At 32.6% G+C, this 18,604-nt stretch overlaps 3 protein-coding genes across 7 annotated transcripts; 2 read left to right on the forward strand and 1 right to left on the reverse strand.

The window, feature by feature from the left end:
- The first annotated feature begins 134 nt into the window (after nt 1-134).
- Nucleotides 135-4,078, forward strand: NAP7 (non-intrinsic ABC protein 7). Of its 4 annotated transcripts, none has more exons than XR_003603391.2 (6): nt 135-456; nt 549-770; nt 920-1,219; nt 2,624-2,747; nt 3,112-3,262; nt 3,767-4,078. XR_003603391.2 is itself a non-coding variant. In XM_028065013.2 (5 exons), exons 1-4 carry the CDS (start codon nt 190-192, stop codon nt 2,711-2,713), a joined length of 879 nt encoding a protein of 292 aa, XP_027920814.1. In that variant the 5' UTR covers nt 135-189; the 3' UTR covers nt 2,714-2,747; nt 3,767-4,078. The 4 variants fall into 4 exon arrangements, 2 of the variants coding, with proteins under 2 accessions (XP_027920814.1, XP_027920813.1); XR_003603390.2 differs by having other exon boundaries at nt 2,624-2,727; XM_028065013.2 differs by lacking the exon at nt 3,112-3,262.
- A 1,601-nt stretch (nt 4,079-5,679) lies between these two features.
- On the reverse strand, nt 5,680-15,010 carry LOC114177939 (Homeodomain-like transcriptional regulator). Of its 2 annotated transcripts, XM_028063549.2 has the most exons (17): nt 14,820-15,010; nt 14,267-14,590; nt 13,526-13,581; nt 13,237-13,440; nt 13,045-13,119; nt 12,749-12,965; nt 12,516-12,616; nt 11,254-11,340; nt 11,008-11,139; nt 10,711-10,851; nt 9,006-9,128; nt 8,475-8,927; nt 7,915-8,283; nt 7,152-7,772; nt 6,713-6,817; nt 6,408-6,609; nt 5,680-6,184 (listed from the first exon to the last, which is right to left on the reverse strand). In XM_028063549.2, the coding sequence occupies exons 2-17, from the start codon at nt 14,562-14,564 to the stop codon at nt 6,162-6,164; spliced, it is 3,207 nt and encodes a 1,068-aa protein (XP_027919350.1). In that variant the 5' UTR covers nt 14,565-14,590; nt 14,820-15,010; the 3' UTR covers nt 5,680-6,161. The 2 variants fall into 2 exon arrangements, with proteins under 2 accessions (XP_027919350.1, XP_027919351.1); XM_028063550.2 differs by lacking the exon at nt 13,045-13,119.
- Nucleotides 15,011-17,670: 2,660 nt separating this feature from the next.
- On the forward strand, nt 17,671-18,186 carry LOC114176837 (mitochondrial import receptor subunit TOM7-1-like). The gene has a single exon (XM_028062018.2). The coding sequence runs from the start codon at nt 17,745-17,747 to the stop codon at nt 17,961-17,963; it is 219 nt and encodes a 72-aa protein (XP_027917819.1). The 5' UTR covers nt 17,671-17,744; the 3' UTR covers nt 17,964-18,186.
- The last annotated feature ends 418 nt before the right edge of the window (nt 18,187-18,604 follow it).

Consider the following 18,604-nt stretch of genomic DNA (forward strand, 5'->3'; position numbering starts at 1 on the left):
GATAAAACTATTATGCTTATTAAACAATAAATAAGATAAAAAGAAGTTATTAAGCCAATAGTAATGTAATAATGTTTGGAGAGAATTTGATGAGAAAAATAAAAATGGGAGGAATGAGTTGGCAGAAAAAACAAGCACTGTGTGGTATAAGGGATTGTGGAGTTTGATTCTCTGCTTTCGAGTGCAGCCATGGCTTTATCCCTACCTACCCATTCTTCTCGCTCCCTCCTCCCTCTTCCACCGTCCACCAAACCCACTTTCCCCACCCTCCGCCGCCTCAACCACCGCGTTTCTCTCGTCACTGCTTCCACTCCCCTGCTCCAAGTCAATGACCTCAGAGCCAAGATCGTCGAGTCCAACGTTCAGATTCTCCACGGCGTTAACCTCACCGTTAACCAAGGAGAGGTCCACGCCATCATGGGAAAAAATGGCTCTGGCAAAAGCACTTTCGCCAAGGTTGCTCATTTACCCTGCCCTCTTTCATTCAATTGAAAAAAAAATGTTTTTTGATGGTTGAAATGTGACGGTGCTAATTGAACAATATGCAGGTTCTAGTGGGGCACCCTGATTATGAAGTTACTGGAGGCAGTGTTGTATTCAAAGGGGAGAATTTGCTTGAAATGGAACCCGAAGAACGGTCTCTTTCGGGTCTCTTCATGAGTTTCCAATCCCCTGTTGAAATTCCTGGTGTTTCCAATGATGAGTTTCTTGTCATGGCCTACAATGCTCGAAGGAAAAAGCTTGGTCTACCCGAGCTTGGTCCACTCGAGGTATTGCATAAGTTGATTTTAACATTAAGTCATTTAATTTGAGTGTTTATGAAGAAGCTTATCCAAATAGTACTCTGTGTTTCTCATATATTGTTATGAGGTTGGTTGCTGATATTATTATTATGTTTGTGATTGTTTTTGTGGTGCAGTGTTTTTCTTACCTGATGGAGAAGCTTCAGCTTGTTAATATGAAGCCTGATTTTCTCAATAGGAATGTGAATGAAGGGTTTAGTGGCGGTGAACGCAAACGCAATGAAATCTTGCAGCTTGCGGTTTTGGGGGCGGATTTGGCTATTTTGGATGAGATTGATTCTGGGTTGGATGTTGATGCGCTTAGGGATGTTGCCGGTGCCGTTAATCGGATTCTCACCCCACAAAATTCTTTGATGATGATAACTCATTATAGACGGATTCTGGATCTTTTGAATCCTACACATGTACATGTTATGGTAACTTATGACTTACTATTCATCTTCATTGTCGTTGCAAGTTTTGCAGTTGTAATACGTGTTATGCTTGGGTTTTCACTTTTCGTTATTGGAGTCATGATGCTAGTTCTATCAAATTACTTTTCCTTTTTATTGGGACACTGTCATATTTAGCAATCCCGGGATAGCAGATGAAACTGAAAATACTTTACAATACAGAGCTTACAGGGATAATGACTAGTTTGAAATAATTTATACAGTTTGTATAAATATAAATGATCAATTATTGACAAGTACCAAAGTATCTAGACATGTTCGTTATCAAGCTATAGGTTTTAGCTTTTAAGAAAACCTACACGTAAAATAGTAACGAAGGATGCCGTGACCAACTAAATAGATAGAGAAAAAGAGAGTGCTTTGGTGTTGTTCATGACTCATATCTATGGGTGGGTAGATGTTGGAGCTATTATAACCCTATTTCTAATCAACGGTTGAAAGACAACTGCTTTGTTTCCTAGGTCGTAGGAACATTACTGAATCTTGTTATATCAGAATCTATGTGTGTGTGGTAGTTTATTCTATTGTTTTAGGTTACGGTTGTTGGTGCTATAATTAGTTTGGGTCCATGGGTTGATGGCAAAAGAACTTGAGACTTGGACTACAGAGTCAATAGACGGAGAACATGGACTGATGGAACTAAGGGAACTAGAGAAAACAGTAAAAGGAACTCAGTAGTGTGACAATAACACTAAAAACAGAGATGGATGAGAATAAGTGAACAATGAAAACTAGATTTGATCACGAGAAATCTGGAACTAAGAGTGAGAACTAGATGTCAAATAAGCTTCATCGCTGGTTGCCTGAAAGTGGCCGGAGGATCAAACCGAGGTTGTGAAGTAGTCACAAGATAGGAGAGAGGAGATAAGTGAAGCATGGTAATCATGAACTTTTAAAGGAATTTCTTTAAGCTGAAATCCCTTTTTTTTACCTAAAATTACCTCCACAGATGACCCTCTAATGTTAATTTTGTTGGGCAATCTTAGGATTGTGGACAGCTTCAGCCTAACTGTGCTATACAAATGCTACAGAAAGTGAAATGCTATGGTTATGCATGTGGCCGCTATGAGCTGTTATAGATGCTATTGACAAGTCTTGACACTGTTAAGAAAAATATTTTGTTAAATAGTTGTGATCTTTGGTATTTTGGTAGTTAAGAACATGTTATTAAATATTTAATTTGTATCTTGTTTGAGTTTGCAATAGACATTTACTTGCCTTCTTCTGATAGAATATTGTTTATCCTTCTTAGAAAGCAGTTCTCAACCATGTATGAGAAACTGAATGTGTATATGCATTATGTTTATGCTGTATGCTGTGTGAAATAATATGAATGGACCTTTTCTTTCTTTTTCTCAAAAAAATCAGGACAAAGGGAAAATTGCCAGAACAGGTGACATATCGATGGTAGAAACTATTGAGGCAGAGGGATATGAAACTGTCTCCGCTTCAACATAATACAGCATGTATCGGTATTTTATTTTACTTCAGTGTAAATTTCCTGATCCTGTTTCAGTTTAAGTTCATTTTCATTTATAAATATTTGGAGAGTATCTCTTGCAAGAACATAGTGGGGAATTGACAGTATATATTATTGTGAAATGAAGAAAACTTTCTTACCGGTTGTAGTGAGAGACATAATAAGATGTCACTGATTTGTACTGAGTTTGGGAAATTTCTTTGTTTCACTGCTGGAAGTAGTTGAATACTACCACGTCCTCCTATATATGAAAAACAGACATATAATTCATCAAGACCAATAAAAGTAGTTAAGTTGACTAATCCTAATAGGGAGGCTTTTAGCAATAATCTTTTATTTTGAGTACCTTATAAATTCAAATTGTAATTGCTTACAGATATGACTTTCTCGGTAGTAAAATCTTGGAAGATAAGAAAATCTTTAAATGTTGAATCTCAATGCATCTACATTAGTCTCAAATGTCATCAGTTCTTGTAAGGAGCAGAAAAATATTTTCAATGCAGATGTGAGTTCACGTGCACTACCAGGTAAAATTCACTCACGTTCAGTTTGTAAAGGTCTCTTCCAAATGCTGAGCATTTCCCTTCATTAGTTTGATCATAATAATTTTCAAACCCTTTAAGCTTTTTTAAATATTGTTTCGTGAAGAGGACTTATAAAAAAATTGTTTAATATTTATTATTTAATGATCAATGATATATATGGGTAAAATATGTTTGAATTGACTGTAAGATAAATGACGAAACTATGTAGCTGTTTGTCATTGATTGATCTTATCAAACAACTTAGTTAGTATCAGGTTGTGCAGAGTCATTTGGTACAGAAAAATTGTACATTTTACCATTCAATTTACTATGTCTGTTACATTTTTCCAACAAAATGATGCTTTATTTACTAAAATTGGTAGAAAAAGCATAGTAAGTAAAATTCGCAGAATAATAATATTTGAGCAGTAAAATGTACAAGTAATTCTTTCATTTAACATGACATGCTCGATAAAGTTTCTTAAAATAGCTGTGTTTGTGTTGCAGATGGTGATGCAGTTGCACTAATGTTTTGATTGCTCCTTTCATCTTTCTTGTATCCATTTTCAAAACGGGGAAGCTTCTTGACTTGACTTGGGGACATATTTTCTTCTGGGCATTATTTCCGTAGGCTTTGGTATAGAAATTTCGAAACTATTGAATGGAGGTTTTGAAGTTATGCTTTCGCTTTTGTTTTAGATGTGAGCACTTTTGAATTGTTAAATACCTACTTTAGGATCACACAGCCAATGTTGCTGCTAATGCAGCAAGGATTGTAATATACGTCAATGTTAGCCAAGTTTTAGTTTACGTGCTAAACGCATCTGATGCCCATCTCATGCTACCATTTAGGTTATTTATAATATTTAACATGTTTTTACTTCTCGATATTAGTGGAAAAACGTATTTGACTATAAAAAATTAATGCAAAAGGATTATATTAATTATTTTTTAAGTTTGGAAGTTAAAAAGATTATATTAATTTATTTTTTAAGTTTAGAAACTAAAATATATTAAAATTTTATAATGAATTTCAATTTTATATCAAAAGAGATTAAAATTTTATTTTTTTCATATTCTTGTTGGTGGGCATATTAAAGAACTTAAACTTTTGCATTTGGAATCATGGTTATCTGTACTTGTGCTTGTGCTTTGAGAACATTTATGAATAATTATCAACAAGTTTCATCAACATGCCCTTTTTAAAAGCTGGAATAAAAGAGAGCATCGCAGTGGAAATTGAATTCTGCACGGGTAAAGTGTAGCGTAGCATCTATTGCAGCAGATCAAACAATGGTCTTAATATAATAATTAAGTGTTCCTTTATACCTTTTCTGTTTAAATTGCTGGAGAGTAGTTAGGAACTATGTGGTAGTGTTATGTATAAGAAGACAAGGATGACTGTTAAAGAAATTTTTATTAACTTGAAAAAAAACTCATAAGTAGTGAAGGAGTTTGAAAAAGAAAAGTATTGACGTAGTTTAAATTCAAGTTATATCAAACATACAAGAGGGAGTAACTATTAATAAAAAGAACTATGATAAAACAAAGAATTTTCTGTAAGAAAAAGATCACATTAGGACTCAATCTCTAGTCACGAATTAATTTAGTCGTGAATGTGGTTTCTGGAGACAAAAAAATCTATACATTATTTTATGTTTTTTTTTTTTTTTTTAACGTAGTTTTGATTAGGAATCTAGGGAAACCTTGACATTACATGAACTTTGGAGAAATACTTTGAAAATAAAGATTTCGATTATATAGGAGTAAAACAGTGTATGTGTTGTAATCTTAGCCGTGACCAATACGATGTTAAAAAGTAGGAGAAAAGAAAAATGTCATACTAATTTCATTTTTAAGTTTAAATATCGAGGGTCGATACTAGAAAAACAATGACAAAATTAATGAGATGTGATAAATAGGATATAAACAAGGTTATTAAAATGGTATGGTATACATGTTTGTTTTAGAGTGACAAAAGAAAGATGTGGGTTAACATAAATGAAAAAAATAAAAAAGGATAAAAAGATAATAATAGAGAAGAAGACGTTAGTGAAGTACCAGGAAAAATTACCAAAATGAACTGAAATTGCGATAAATACGTGACGAGTTGACCCATCACGAGTTTAATCCTAGTTGTATAAAAAAACTGTCATATATACTCTATATATTATATATGATTGATGAATATTTTTTAAACTAATGATAAAAAAGTTATTACTATTCGTACAAAAATTTGATGAGAAATAATTCACTATTGTATTTAATATATTTTTGTTATAAACTTTTTTTCTTTCTTTTTCAGTTATTCCCCGTTCCAAGTATCTTATTCAGATATTTTGAATAAGATCGCGATCAAACAATTAGTCTATTTTTAATAACTTTAAAGCAAAGAAAATTGCACTGAAACTCCCATGTCGTTTTTACTTAATAAATGGCCTTAAACTCTGTAATCATCTCATAATACAAATTATTTTCAACCAGTACGACATTATTATTCTGTAAGATACAAAGACAAAATTGATTTCTCAAACGAGAAGAGCACAAACATGATTAAGCAAGAAAAATGGGTGCCTTGTAGAAACCGAGTGGGACTACGCACCAAAAAACTAGAGCTACCTAGTATTTTTTTTTGTATATAAAAAAATTTAAAGCTATACATGTGACCACTAAGATTGCTTGTATAAGGGAAAAAAAAGAGGGCAAAGAAACATGGATTTTGACGTGTGCTAAGCCTTGGCGAAACTGTTTGTATCGTAGTCAATCTAAAAATTAGGAACCAATTGAAGGCAGCGCAAGAATCTTTGACAAGATGAATCCACCCGGGCGTCAAGGACCGGAACAACTAGTTTCTTCATTTCAATTCCAATATACGAATGCAATTGAGCAAACGTAAGCACACCTATCGCCAAGGACCTTGTTGACCTGAAAGAGAGAACCAATACATATCTTATGGTCACAAAATACATTGAAAACAGACAACCCCAAATAGAAAAAGGGGGAAACACTATAAATAAATTACATTCCAGCCTTTTTAAGTCATCATATGACACTTAATTACATCAAAGCAAACTATAACAGCCAGAATAATTATATCATGCCATGTGATTTATTATTTCTAATAATATAGAAGTACTTTAAATCTTACAGGTTCCCTGCTTTTTCAGAGGATGGACTCTGTCCAGGTAGGGAGCAATTATGACATCTAGCTTCACTAACCACAGACCAAGGGCGGATGATGTATGGGGCATAGATGCAAAAGATGCAATGATTTCTTCAACCACACCATTCGGAAATTTGCATTCAAACAACCAGTCCTTATTGATGGCACCAACAAAATCTTCAAGAACCTATAAAATAAAAAATTCATAAGAAAATAGATTTAAGTTAATTTAAGACAAATAGAATTTCAGACACTCCAGAAATTCTATCAAACATAAAGTTAACAATAACCTGTAAAAGCTCCACTAAAGTTGTGGTGCGTCTGAGTCGTTTCACCCATAGTTTATGAGCAGATTTCCTCCAGGCACCAACCAGGGCATCCTCAGGCATAACAGACTGTACAAACAGTGGGGTGAGCATAATGGAAAAGATTATTAATCTTCAAAATGCCCACGTGCTTAAAATAAACAGTAAACCATGTCATGTTTTCAATACAGAACATCAGAAAGTTGGCAAGCAGATAAAAGGATAGGGTAACACATTTGAAATTAATTTACTATCATGCTTATCTAGGATTAGAAGTAACATAACTATAATATTTTCTAGAGTTGCAGCAATATTATTCAACCAAAACCAAGTAGCCCACAGAATGAAGTATCATTTTTTCCCGCACAAACCCCAACCAATTGCATGGAATGATGGAAATTGAAGAAAATTAATGCCAACTTACCTCAATAGCATAAACTGCAGCTTTCAGAGATTGAATCTGTGATGGCAGCACTTTGTGATTAGGAAATGTGTTGTTGTCTTCTTTCTCCCTGCAAGTGGCTATGTGGATCGCATATTTTTCTTCTAGGTCAAAATCAAGCTCAAATGTCATATGGCAAATTTTACAGTGTCTCTCGTCTCGCCAGTATAGATCATGACAACTCTTACATCTGGCAAGAGAGTCCATATAAGACCTTCTACCATATTTTACGACATTGAGATCTGAATAAAAAGAATTCCAAACCCAAGAATCATATTCTTGAACACGGATCCATTTTTTAATCAGATCCTCTACTTTCTTTCCAGCTTCAATTACCACAGCCCCAGCTGAAGGAAAAGAGTCTTTAGCTGTCTCTGTCATGTTCAGGTTGTCTACATCAGATGCAGGAGAATAACTGTCATCTGTGACCATATCCAGTTCAGACTGATCAGAATGTGACATAGAACCCATTCCAGTACTACTATTAACATTAATCCTAGCCATAGATCTGCATAGTGATGTTTGTCTCCTTTCCAATGATTCAATAAGAAGAGCCTCCCGTTTTCCTCTATCGTCCAGAACTGACATCAAGGCACACAACGCCTGCATAGATGCAGGTTAACCAAATGCAAGTAAGTAACACAAAAATAGTAATGCAAGTAAACATATGACTGAATGGTTTACTCTTCCATGTTTCCAACATGTGTAGCTTATATATTTACACATAAGAAAACAAGAAATTCACCTCCACAGTATCAATAACCTCCCAGTGACCATCTTCAGAAGATTCAAAATATATCCTTCTGTGACCAGGATCATCTACATTACATGGGCCCAAGAAAAGCCAGTATCTATTGTACCGACGATCAGATCCCAAAAACACTGATTGAATGGGATGTGACATAGATGAACCGTTTCCCTTTTGGAAGTAAGCTTCATAACTATGGAATCTAGAGAATAATGATGAGGAGTCCACAGTACAGGGATCAGAATTCAAGTGTCCTTTATGGTTCAAAAGGGACCCAGGTTTCTTTATTACTGATCTCTTTATTTTAGCTCCAGACCCTCGTAATTGGATGCTAGAATTGCAATCAGCTGAGACTTTAGACAAATCCTGCACAAAACATATCATTCACAATACAACCTAACATGATAAGATCACTTCACAAAACATCTTAGAGGGATGCAACAGGAATGGGAATACAAAGCCTGTAACTTCAATTTTATAAATTTAAAATTCAGGTTTAATTTAAAGGGAGGGGGAGATAATTTAATGAAACCTTTGCCTAGAAGTTAATTATTTACCTTCATCCTAACGCTGGATCCAGATGAAACAAGATCAGTTAAAGCTGCCAATGCATTCAATTTTTCTTCAATGTTTAAGTTTGAATATTCAATCTCCATCAGTCCTAATAACCATGCTTCTCCGGAACGGCTCTCATCCATTTCCATGTACATTTTCCTCATATTATTTTTATGACTGTTTACACTCTTCAATTTTCTTATACTGGAATTTATTGAATCATTTTCATAATCATCAGCACTGCTGCATGTATCAGTGTCATTAAGTTCATCATCAACACTACCAGAGTACTCCGTATCTGAATGAGATTCATCACTGTCCTTCATAACTGTGCTCATTCGCAATCGGTAAGCACTAGATGAAATTTTTTCAAATAAAGTAATATCACTTGACAGAGTAGAACATATTAAAGACTCAAGTTCCTCTGTAGTGCTGGCAAGGTTTAATTCAACAATCTGTGTGATATCAAAATACAGATGAGTAATATATGTAAAGAATATAATTTAAAAAAAAATTAGAAAACAGTTAGTTGCCTGCATTGACTTTGCCAGCTCAGCCACTTTGCATCCAGTGTTTCCTCTCTCTGACAAGATATTAAACAACTCACTCTTCAAAGTGCCAGGGCATAGACCATAGTTTACAAGAAGATTCAATTCCTACAAAACAAAAGTGAAAGACTATACCTTAAAACCTAAACATTCAGTACTGAACTTGGACTGACATCGGATAAAATCTTATTGACCGACTCAAACAGTTTTATAAATGAAATAGGTGGCAATAGATGTCCCACTGATAGTTCATCTTTTACACTGTCAATGGATCAGAATTAAATCCAGAGAGAAATACAGTAATCTAAAAGACAGGTTCAGATTAAGCACGTGAAAAAAATAATGTTTATTAAATAACAAAATTCACTGGACATTCAAGACATTCAGGACTCCTCCTAGCCACAATGATAATCATACTAAGTCCTCTCAACTCCTCTTCAAATGTATAGCAATATGCCTTCTTTCTTCTAACTATCAAATTTTAACTAACCGTCTAAGGCCTTAATGAGCAGATCTGTCATAATCCAAGCTATTTCAATTGAAACTGCAAAAATTTCATATCTGAGATTCCAAAGTCAGTGTTTTATACATCTGAGAATCGAGCAGAATTTATTGGAATTGGAAACCTGAGATTATGTCTGAGCCAGCTTATTTTTAACTTAAAAGTTACTTTTAAGTTAATGTTGAAAATTATAACTTATAAAATTAAGAATGAGGTTGTTTTTAAATTCTATTTTTTAGCTTAAATCCTTCTAAGCTACAATAAAAATTTGTTTGATAATTTCTTTTGAAAAAGTTAGTTAATTTAAAACATGTTATTTGTCAAATGAAAAACCATATTTATAAAATAAAAGTATTATACAAAATTAATTTAATTTACACAAATTATCTTAACAATCAAAGTAAATATAAATATTAAAAATTTATTTAAATTGCCTCAGAAATAAATAAAAACAAAAAAATTGTACAAATAAGTTAGAAGTGAATGTAAAGTTATGATTTAGAAACTAAATAGAAACAAAGACAAGTCATGGAATTGATAAGGGCTTTGGTACAGAAAAGATCCGCAAAAACCCACTCCGAAGTTGTTTGAGGGTGCTTTTCCAAAGGCTACTTTTTTATAATCTACATTGTAAAATCAGCTCCTAAATTAAGAACTCATACATGAATATTTTTTGGCCCAACTTTTAAGGGGAAAAAAGGTTAAAAAATAAGTTGGGTCAAACACAATCAAAGAACATGCTAAACAACTTCCTCGCATAGTTTAGTTAGTACTCCATGAATCTGATGATACTAAAGCTTTTCAGTAAAGGTTACTGCTAATACAGTTTTATTTTTTAGAGGAAGGGGCAGGGATATTCTCCCTCTCTTAGAAACTGGAAGTTGTGGGTGGCAGAAAGACAGGTATTTTTGAAACCTAATTTTTCCATGACTAAGTGAACACCATATATGATCTAATCTAATCTGAATATTATTTTACCTCAATCAGTCAAAGAAGACAACATACAAAAAAACAGATGTTCACCATTTAGGATGTGTTGTAGTATGGCAAATATAAAAAAAATACACACTAATAATAATCAAAAGCCTCTAGAATGTCTAATTTATGTAAAAAAAGAACACACACAATAGCATAAACATATTCAAGTCAGGTAAGATGTAGAATCGGTTCGTTTGGACTTTGGAATACCTTGTTAAGGACATCTCTCCGTAAGGACCCTTGTTTCGAACCAAATCCAGAAGCAACCAGCACTTGACGAAGTATTTCAATCCAAGTAAGAGAGTTTAGAGATCTTCTCCAGAAGTCCAGGGAATATTCCTGACTTTCAACCTGCCAGATCATTATAAAAGTAAACACGTAATGAACTTGTACTGCACCTAAAACACTATAAAACAATAAGTCATTCTATAAATAAATATTGCAAAACAATAAGTACTTAATAATCCATGACCTCCCAAAATGAGGTAAAGAAAATAAGAAACTCACCGAATGAAGCAATGCAAGAAAGTTACATGATTTATTTAAATGAGGTGAAAATCCATTAGTAAGCTCCACTTCAATGTCAGATAGAAGAAGTGTGAGAAGGGCGACATGAATCTTGCCAAGTAACATTGAGTCCTGGGAAACACATGCAGTAAAGAGAGAGATACTTTGGATGTTAAAATTAGAATTAAACAATAACAATTGGAAATACTTCCAAAGTATAACCATGGGTCAGAGATGGCTTATAACCTTGTCATGAAAAGCTTGAACAAGCTCGTCAAGAGTGAAGGGACAAATATCAACAATTATAGCATATGTATAAATGAAATGGAAAACCTGCAAAAATAAAGTTAGTTCCATGTCAATATCAAGTTATTTATAACGAAAAAAAGTTCCAAAAAAATTAAAATTAAGCTATATAGTAACTTCAGTACACCTTAAAAATGACAATGATTAACTGATCAAAGAAAGAACATGTTGTCAAATAAAAAATAAATCCAGCAGGCTGTAACTAATAAATCCAAAAATCAGTAATAGTTCATCCAAAATTAAACAAAAACCCATAGTGATCTGTCTGAGAAATAACAAGGTACTAAAATCAGGAAGAATTTCCTTCACTTTTACATTATATAATCTATCATGTCCATCACATGTTTAAATTTCAGAAGCATAAACAAAATATGTACAGAAGAAAGAATGTTGACCTTCAAGACTTAGGTAGGTTCTGTTAAAAAAATAATGGTAGAGGGATTCAAAAGAGAACTAGGCATGGTCTTAATTATAATAAAAAAATATACAAAAAAAGAACTTATAGGAATTTTTTTTCTCTACCCTTGCCTCTTGAGTTACTTAATGTGTTCATCACCCTCTCTCATGTACTCTTTCGTTTCTGAAGTAAAAAAAAAACGGAAATAAAACACATTCATTAATTATTTCTGCTTTCATTTCTCATTTGTTTTGATTGATTGCTTAACTCTTGAAATAAAAATATCCGGAAATTTTAGTTTTGATTCAATTATTAATGAGTTCAAGAATTTGAAGAAACGGAGGACAATCGTTTCTACATGTGTGATAGTTATAATTATACTAGATTATGTGCTCATTTTTTTGTTGTATTAATGACAATGATTAAATATATAAATTTTGAATATATCATTTTGGTTTCTCCAAGATTATTGGTCAAGATCCGCCAAAGAACACAAACACTCACGAGTAGAATCACATAGAGAGCACACCAATACTGAGTAAATTTTCTTGAAAAACTTATTATATTCATAATTTTTGATATAAACTACTGCATATTTCCATTTACTTTTATGACCATCTTGATTAAATTTGACATTTTTCTACCACGGCAGTGTTTAGTGCTATTTGAGTAGTAAAGATGCATGTTATAGAAGAGAAACTTTGGTGGATGAGAGTAGAAACACATCTGCACAGAAAGCACCAATAACAATACACGTGCATTAACATAAACATATCTTAAGTCAGAACTGATTGACTGTATGCACCTTAAATAATTTCTTGACAAGTTCAGGAGAGGAGTCCCAAGGTTGCAAATGGATAGGTTTCTTCATCTTGACAGTATCTGGTGGAAACTTCACTAGCGCATCTGTATAAATTATAATGCCACATGCATTAAATGAATGAAATTAATTCGAATCGGAACATTCCAGCTTCAGAACATCACTACTCATTTGAATATAACAAGGAATACTGGTCAACTTTTGTTCCTCCAAGTTACCTTTACAAAGTGAGCAGACAAGCATTCCACTGGCAGCAAGATGATTAGGACACCTAAACAGATCAGTTCCTTCTTGTAACTCCCTCAGCTCTAGCTCTTCATCATCAATTAACATTGAAACTCGATCAACTCCCTCCTCTGATATTGCATTATCAAGAGCTAGTCCACAGCTTTTGTTTGGTGACTGATTCTGAGTCACACATAGGTTCAGTTCCCCCTGCCAGACAAGAAAAACATAAACTTGCCAAACCATTCAACAGTAGTAAACACAAATTCACATTTAACTTTATGGTTACCACTCTTTGCATGGAAATTTTCCTCTTATCCTGTGATTTATTTCTCTTATTCTGCATTTTATTTTTTGTCATTACCTGTTCAGAAAAAAACAATCCAGACCTACTATTATAAACCACAACTAACAAGCTCACTCGTATATTGTATAAGAAGAAGACAAAGTGTGCATAATATTGTGGGTTTAAATAGCTTACATTCCTGTTTACTGTTTTCCGTGACCTGTTGTTTTCATGGATCAGCTTGTGTCCTATAGAATTTGAAAGTAAAGGAACTTCTTGGCCATCAACGCCAAAACCAGTTGGAAGGTCTCTAGCATCAGGATTTGTTGCCCTCCAAACTGTCATCAGACCTTTGCCAATACCATGCTTCTTCACAGGTGCTGTCGCACTCTTGGAACCCTGATCAAAAAGGACTTATGATAAATAAATATAATGGAGTGTCAAAAGAAACATCACAGATCTTTCTTGGAATACTAAAAGTCACCTTCCTCCTTTTTGAGGATCCTTGGTCCTCTTGACAAGCAGAAGTGTGTCTGGGTCCTAATCAACCAAAGAGGTAACGGAAACAAGGCTCGTTATAAATGTTATAATAGGAAGGTGCAAAAGACTAAATAGAATTAAAGGTATACTTAGAATAACAATAGAAATGGCCAAATGGGAGAAGTAAAAAACAATGTTTATTTACTCAGTACAAGTGCACAATGGAAGGAATTAAAAAATAGGGTGTTTTACGACTCCATTTTGAATTGAGGCCAAACAATTTATTTCTTCTGTCAGAAAGAAAAAGTTAGAGAACATTGCAATGATTAATAATCAAATGAAAATTAATATTTTGTTTCACTTCATAATTCCTGTGAATACATACACAACTACGATGCTTAACTAATGACTGTTATTTACTCCCTTCCATGTTCACTCCAATCAACGAAAGGGGTGGTGTTAATTGGAAATCAAAGCTAATTCACCTAATACAAAGTTCTAACTAAAAGAATCATATTCCATCTATACCCCATTGTTCTTCAAAAATTTAGTAAAATATCCACGCACTCATGTACCGTAATATACAGTATTTAACAACACAAATCCAGTGAATCTGATCACCAAAAACCACAAACTTACACTCCCATCTAATATCATTGCTCCACGACTATCGGATACAACAAAAAAAAACAGAGCACTAAGCACTCGGCGCACAGTAGAATAACTATGAATCATTCAAACGCACCAGAAGGAAGAAAGTCGAACTCCTGACCAAACGGAGGACCATCCTTCTGCAACACTCTGTTCACAATGTAATCGGCTGTGAACAGCTCCTGAAGACCTTTACGCTTTTGTGTTTTCTTAACGTTCCGCGACACAGCCATGTCATAATTTGAAACGGAAGAACCGTTTCTAGCAGCAGCAACAACTCGCGATAATTCTTTTCCACCGCCACGCGCACGAAAGTCGTCGCCCGAGCAAGTGCAAGGTGGCACTACCACTCCATTTCCACCGTTATCCCTCCGCGTATCATAGTCTTCCATTACCCTCAGTGTTCAGTGTTTCTCATCTGCGTCAAACAAAAAATGGAAGAGACTCGAATCAGAGTTCAGAAATGAAGCTGAAACGCAACGCGAACCGAATTTGCGGAGAAGATGCAATTCGTTATTGCTGCGATCAAATGTTCGTATTCGTTGAATTCAGTTACGACGGTTGATTCAGTGTTGTGGCGGTGTTTGAGGAGATAATGGAGAAGAGAAAAAATGGAAGGAGAAAGAAGAGTGAGGCGTGAAACGTACCGCGATTGGAGCTTGCAACTATGATTACATGAAATGAAATGAAAGAGGATAGGGAAGGGAGTGAGTTGAAGAAGTGAAAAAAGAAGCAGAGGTGAGGATAATATGACAGGAGAAGTAGGGTTTTGGGTTTTATGGAAGAAAAGAGAAATATCTCTCTTGTTCAGCCAAACAACCCCTTCCCAGCCATTACTCGAAAAGTGTCATAACAAATTTTTATTTCCTTTGGGCTCCGTTTTAGCCCACTCCATCTCGGTCAAAAAAAAAACAACTCGCCTTTTTTTTATTTTCACATTTTTAGGTTTGGGAAACTATAACATAGTATGTCAAAATGAGAAAACCCCATGGTCTATTTTTCATAACGGATTGAGTTAAAAATGTATTGGTTTAATATGACTATTTTTTATGGATTATAAATTATGTAACCACACTCGATCTTGATCTTGATGAATTATTATGTTGATTCACATTATGATATTTTGTTCTTCCAATCTATGTTATATATTTATTGTAGTAAAATAAAAACAAATTAACTTAATTTACTATTTGCTTACAATTTACCTATTTTACCAAAACATTATTATAAATATAGTGATTGAACATTAAAGTGTCAATCTTGGTAACTTGATAAACAGATAAATCAAGCATCTATTTTGAAATAGTAAATAACGACAATAGAAATATATGAAAAACGGTAAAAAACTAATGAATGATTTTTGTTGGTAGGTTACCATAAACCCACCTTTGAGGTTGTTGTTTGAGTTTAATTAACTTATGAGTTAAGTGATTCACGTTCAATTTGATCTACATTTAAATTTTTTTTTCAACCTAAATAGACTCAAATTTATAATAAACTGGATTAACTGACATATTAAAATCTATTTTAATATCTCATAACGTATTCATCAAGGACAACACGTCATGGAAAATTTCTTATAACACATATTAAACAAATGAATCAAAATAAAGTAAATAGATGTTTAAACCAAATAAACTTGCAGTGTAAATATGATAACTAATTTGACAAATATGTGTTTTTTTATGAAATATATGTTAAAAGGTAAGATATAAATCTACAAGTCTTTACCAGTGAATTATTTGATGAAAATAACGATTGTATCAGGATTATTTCCTTTAATTTTTTTCATTTTTGAGAGTCACTTCAAAATCTCATCAAGAGAAAAATACTTTAATCATTGTTTTAAGTTCCTTTTAAATAACTCCAAATTTTTGGAAGAGAAGTTTATGTTATATCCAACTTATCAAGCTTGTCACCTATTATGTGGTATACTTTGATTGTTGGTGTTAGTGTTAATATTGATTTTTTAAATGATTCATGGTGTTTTACTATATACATTTATCTTCTTGCAGGTGCCTTTTATGTTGTGGGATATATAATTTTTTCATTATTTGTTCGGATTCTACCTCTTTTTTAGTTGGGATTTATGAATTATAATTCACACAATCTTCAAATTATTGTTTTATGAAAATTTGTACATACTAGCAAAAGTTGAAATGTTTTAGATATAAGTTTTGATGGTTAATTTTTTGTTACTATGAGAATTGTACTTGATCCATCTTATGGACACGAGTAATCTAAATTATTATATGGATGATGGTATTTAAAGTAATATATGCAGATTATAAAATATTGTAAGAGTTATGATTGTAATATTAAATTTAGGGATAGTTTATTATTTTTTAAATTCAAATTTATTTAATAAAGATGCAAAAGAAAATTATCATCCTTTAATCTACTTATAAATTTGAAATAGAATATATTGTTTTAAACTTGAATAAACCAAATTATAAACATTCAAACTTCATCTTGAAAAATATATATGGATTTCAAATACACTAACACAATTCCATTAGTTAGATTTAAAATTATAACATCCAAATTAGTTTTGTTTACAAAATATATATTTGTATTTATATTGGGTTATTTTCTTAATTTGGATGGAATTTGAATTAAATTCAATTCTTATTATTTAAAACTTTAGTACATTGTTTTTTTAAAATAAAAAATCATGCACATCTTAATCGAATACTAAATAATAAAATTATACAAGTTATTATCTCTGTATTAACCTACACATCACACATAAAGAGAGAGTAATAATTTATTTACATAAAAGGACTCAATATTTGATATCATTATAATTTAATTAAGTACTAACAACTATACTTTAGTAACAGATGTAAAACATGACAAATTGCAATTTAATAAATCATTTTTTAACAACTATGTTGATAATTTGAAATGTTAGTTTATTCATTCAAAGCAATACTAAAGTTAAATTTGTAAATTATAATATACATTGCAGCACATTAATTTGTTATTATTAAATTACACATATAAAAATAAGTAAAAAATATACTATAGACATAACAAACCATATTAAAAATTTCACACAGTTTTAATTAAAATGTCAATATAATTTCTATATAAAAATTTATCTCTGCAAAATATAAAATCTAATTAAAAATTTATAAAACAGTAATGTTATAACTATTTACTTCAAATACTTTAAATAATATTTTTCAAAATTTTTAATTAAACTTTTAATTGTTTTTTTAAATACAATAAAAATTAAATATTAAATTTTAAATTTTATCAAAATTATTTAATATACTATATAGAACTAATTGAAATACATTATAAATAAAATAAAAAAATAATAATAATATATAAAAAATTATAAAATATTTTGTAAATAACAATAAATATAAATAATAAATGTTTTCTTAAACGACGGAACCCTTGTTGTCGTTTATAGGAAGAGGATTTGGCCGGTTCCAAAGAGTAAACGGACAAGTGTGCGAGCGATACGACAACAACACTATAATTAGGGTTTATGGTATTCACCAACTAAAACAATTTGGAGGGAGAGAAACCTAGGAGAGAGAAAAGGGATTTTAGTTTCAATGGCGTCAAGGGTTTCTCTGAAAGCGAAGGGGAAGAGTTCGAAGGGATCCAAGGCACAAGAAGACCGATCCCTGTGCGAGTCTTTGAAGGAGTGGACGACATGGACGATGCGAAAAGCGAAGGTTATCACTCATTACGGTTTCATCCCTATGGTCATCATCATCGGTATGAACTCTGACCCTAAGCCTGCACTTTCGCAGCTTCTCAGCCCCGTCTGATCTACCTCTTCGATTCTTCATTATCAACCACCACTGCGACGGTCGTTTTGTTTTTTCTTTGAATTTATTTTCTTTTCTTTCCCCTTTTTCATATCTGTAACTTCATGAATCAGTTTTCAGAGTGGGGTAGTTTGTTTTGTTTGAGACATTTATTTTGTTCGAGACAATTATTGGAGACGCGGTAGTAAATAATGGATCTTTTATTATAATTACAATATTTAAATATCGTCCCTGTATTTATTCTGTTCAGGTGAAAAATTACTGTGTTGGTTTCTTTGATATCGTTAGGGTATTGGATTTTGCAGTCATGTTTCATGCGTAGAGATTCACATGTTTTATCTGGGAGAGACACTGTTCTTGTGGTTGAGTTGTATCAACCAACCCTGTTCTCGCATTTTACTGCCAATTAAGTTCAAATGATATTTCAGGGTCAAATTTGGGGTTTTTTTCAATTATGCTACTTCTTCTGATTACCCGAAAGTGTTAAAATATTTTTTCATTTTGAAGTAGTTGTTGATTTTCCGTTGTGCCTCAGAGCAAAAGATAAACATTTTTGGGTTTGATTTGAGCAAGAAATATTATAGGATTGAGAAAATTTAATGAAATTCTTTTCTAATAAGTCTAGAGTCTGCGGTACTTCG

The sequence above is a fragment of the Vigna unguiculata genome, chromosome 3 (genome assembly GCF_037176805.1).
Source record: "Vigna unguiculata cultivar grain cowpea cultivar isolate G323 ecotype 2 chromosome 3, ASM3717680v1, whole genome shotgun sequence".
In the NCBI taxonomy this organism is placed as follows: Eukaryota; Viridiplantae; Streptophyta; class Magnoliopsida; order Fabales; family Fabaceae; genus Vigna; species Vigna unguiculata.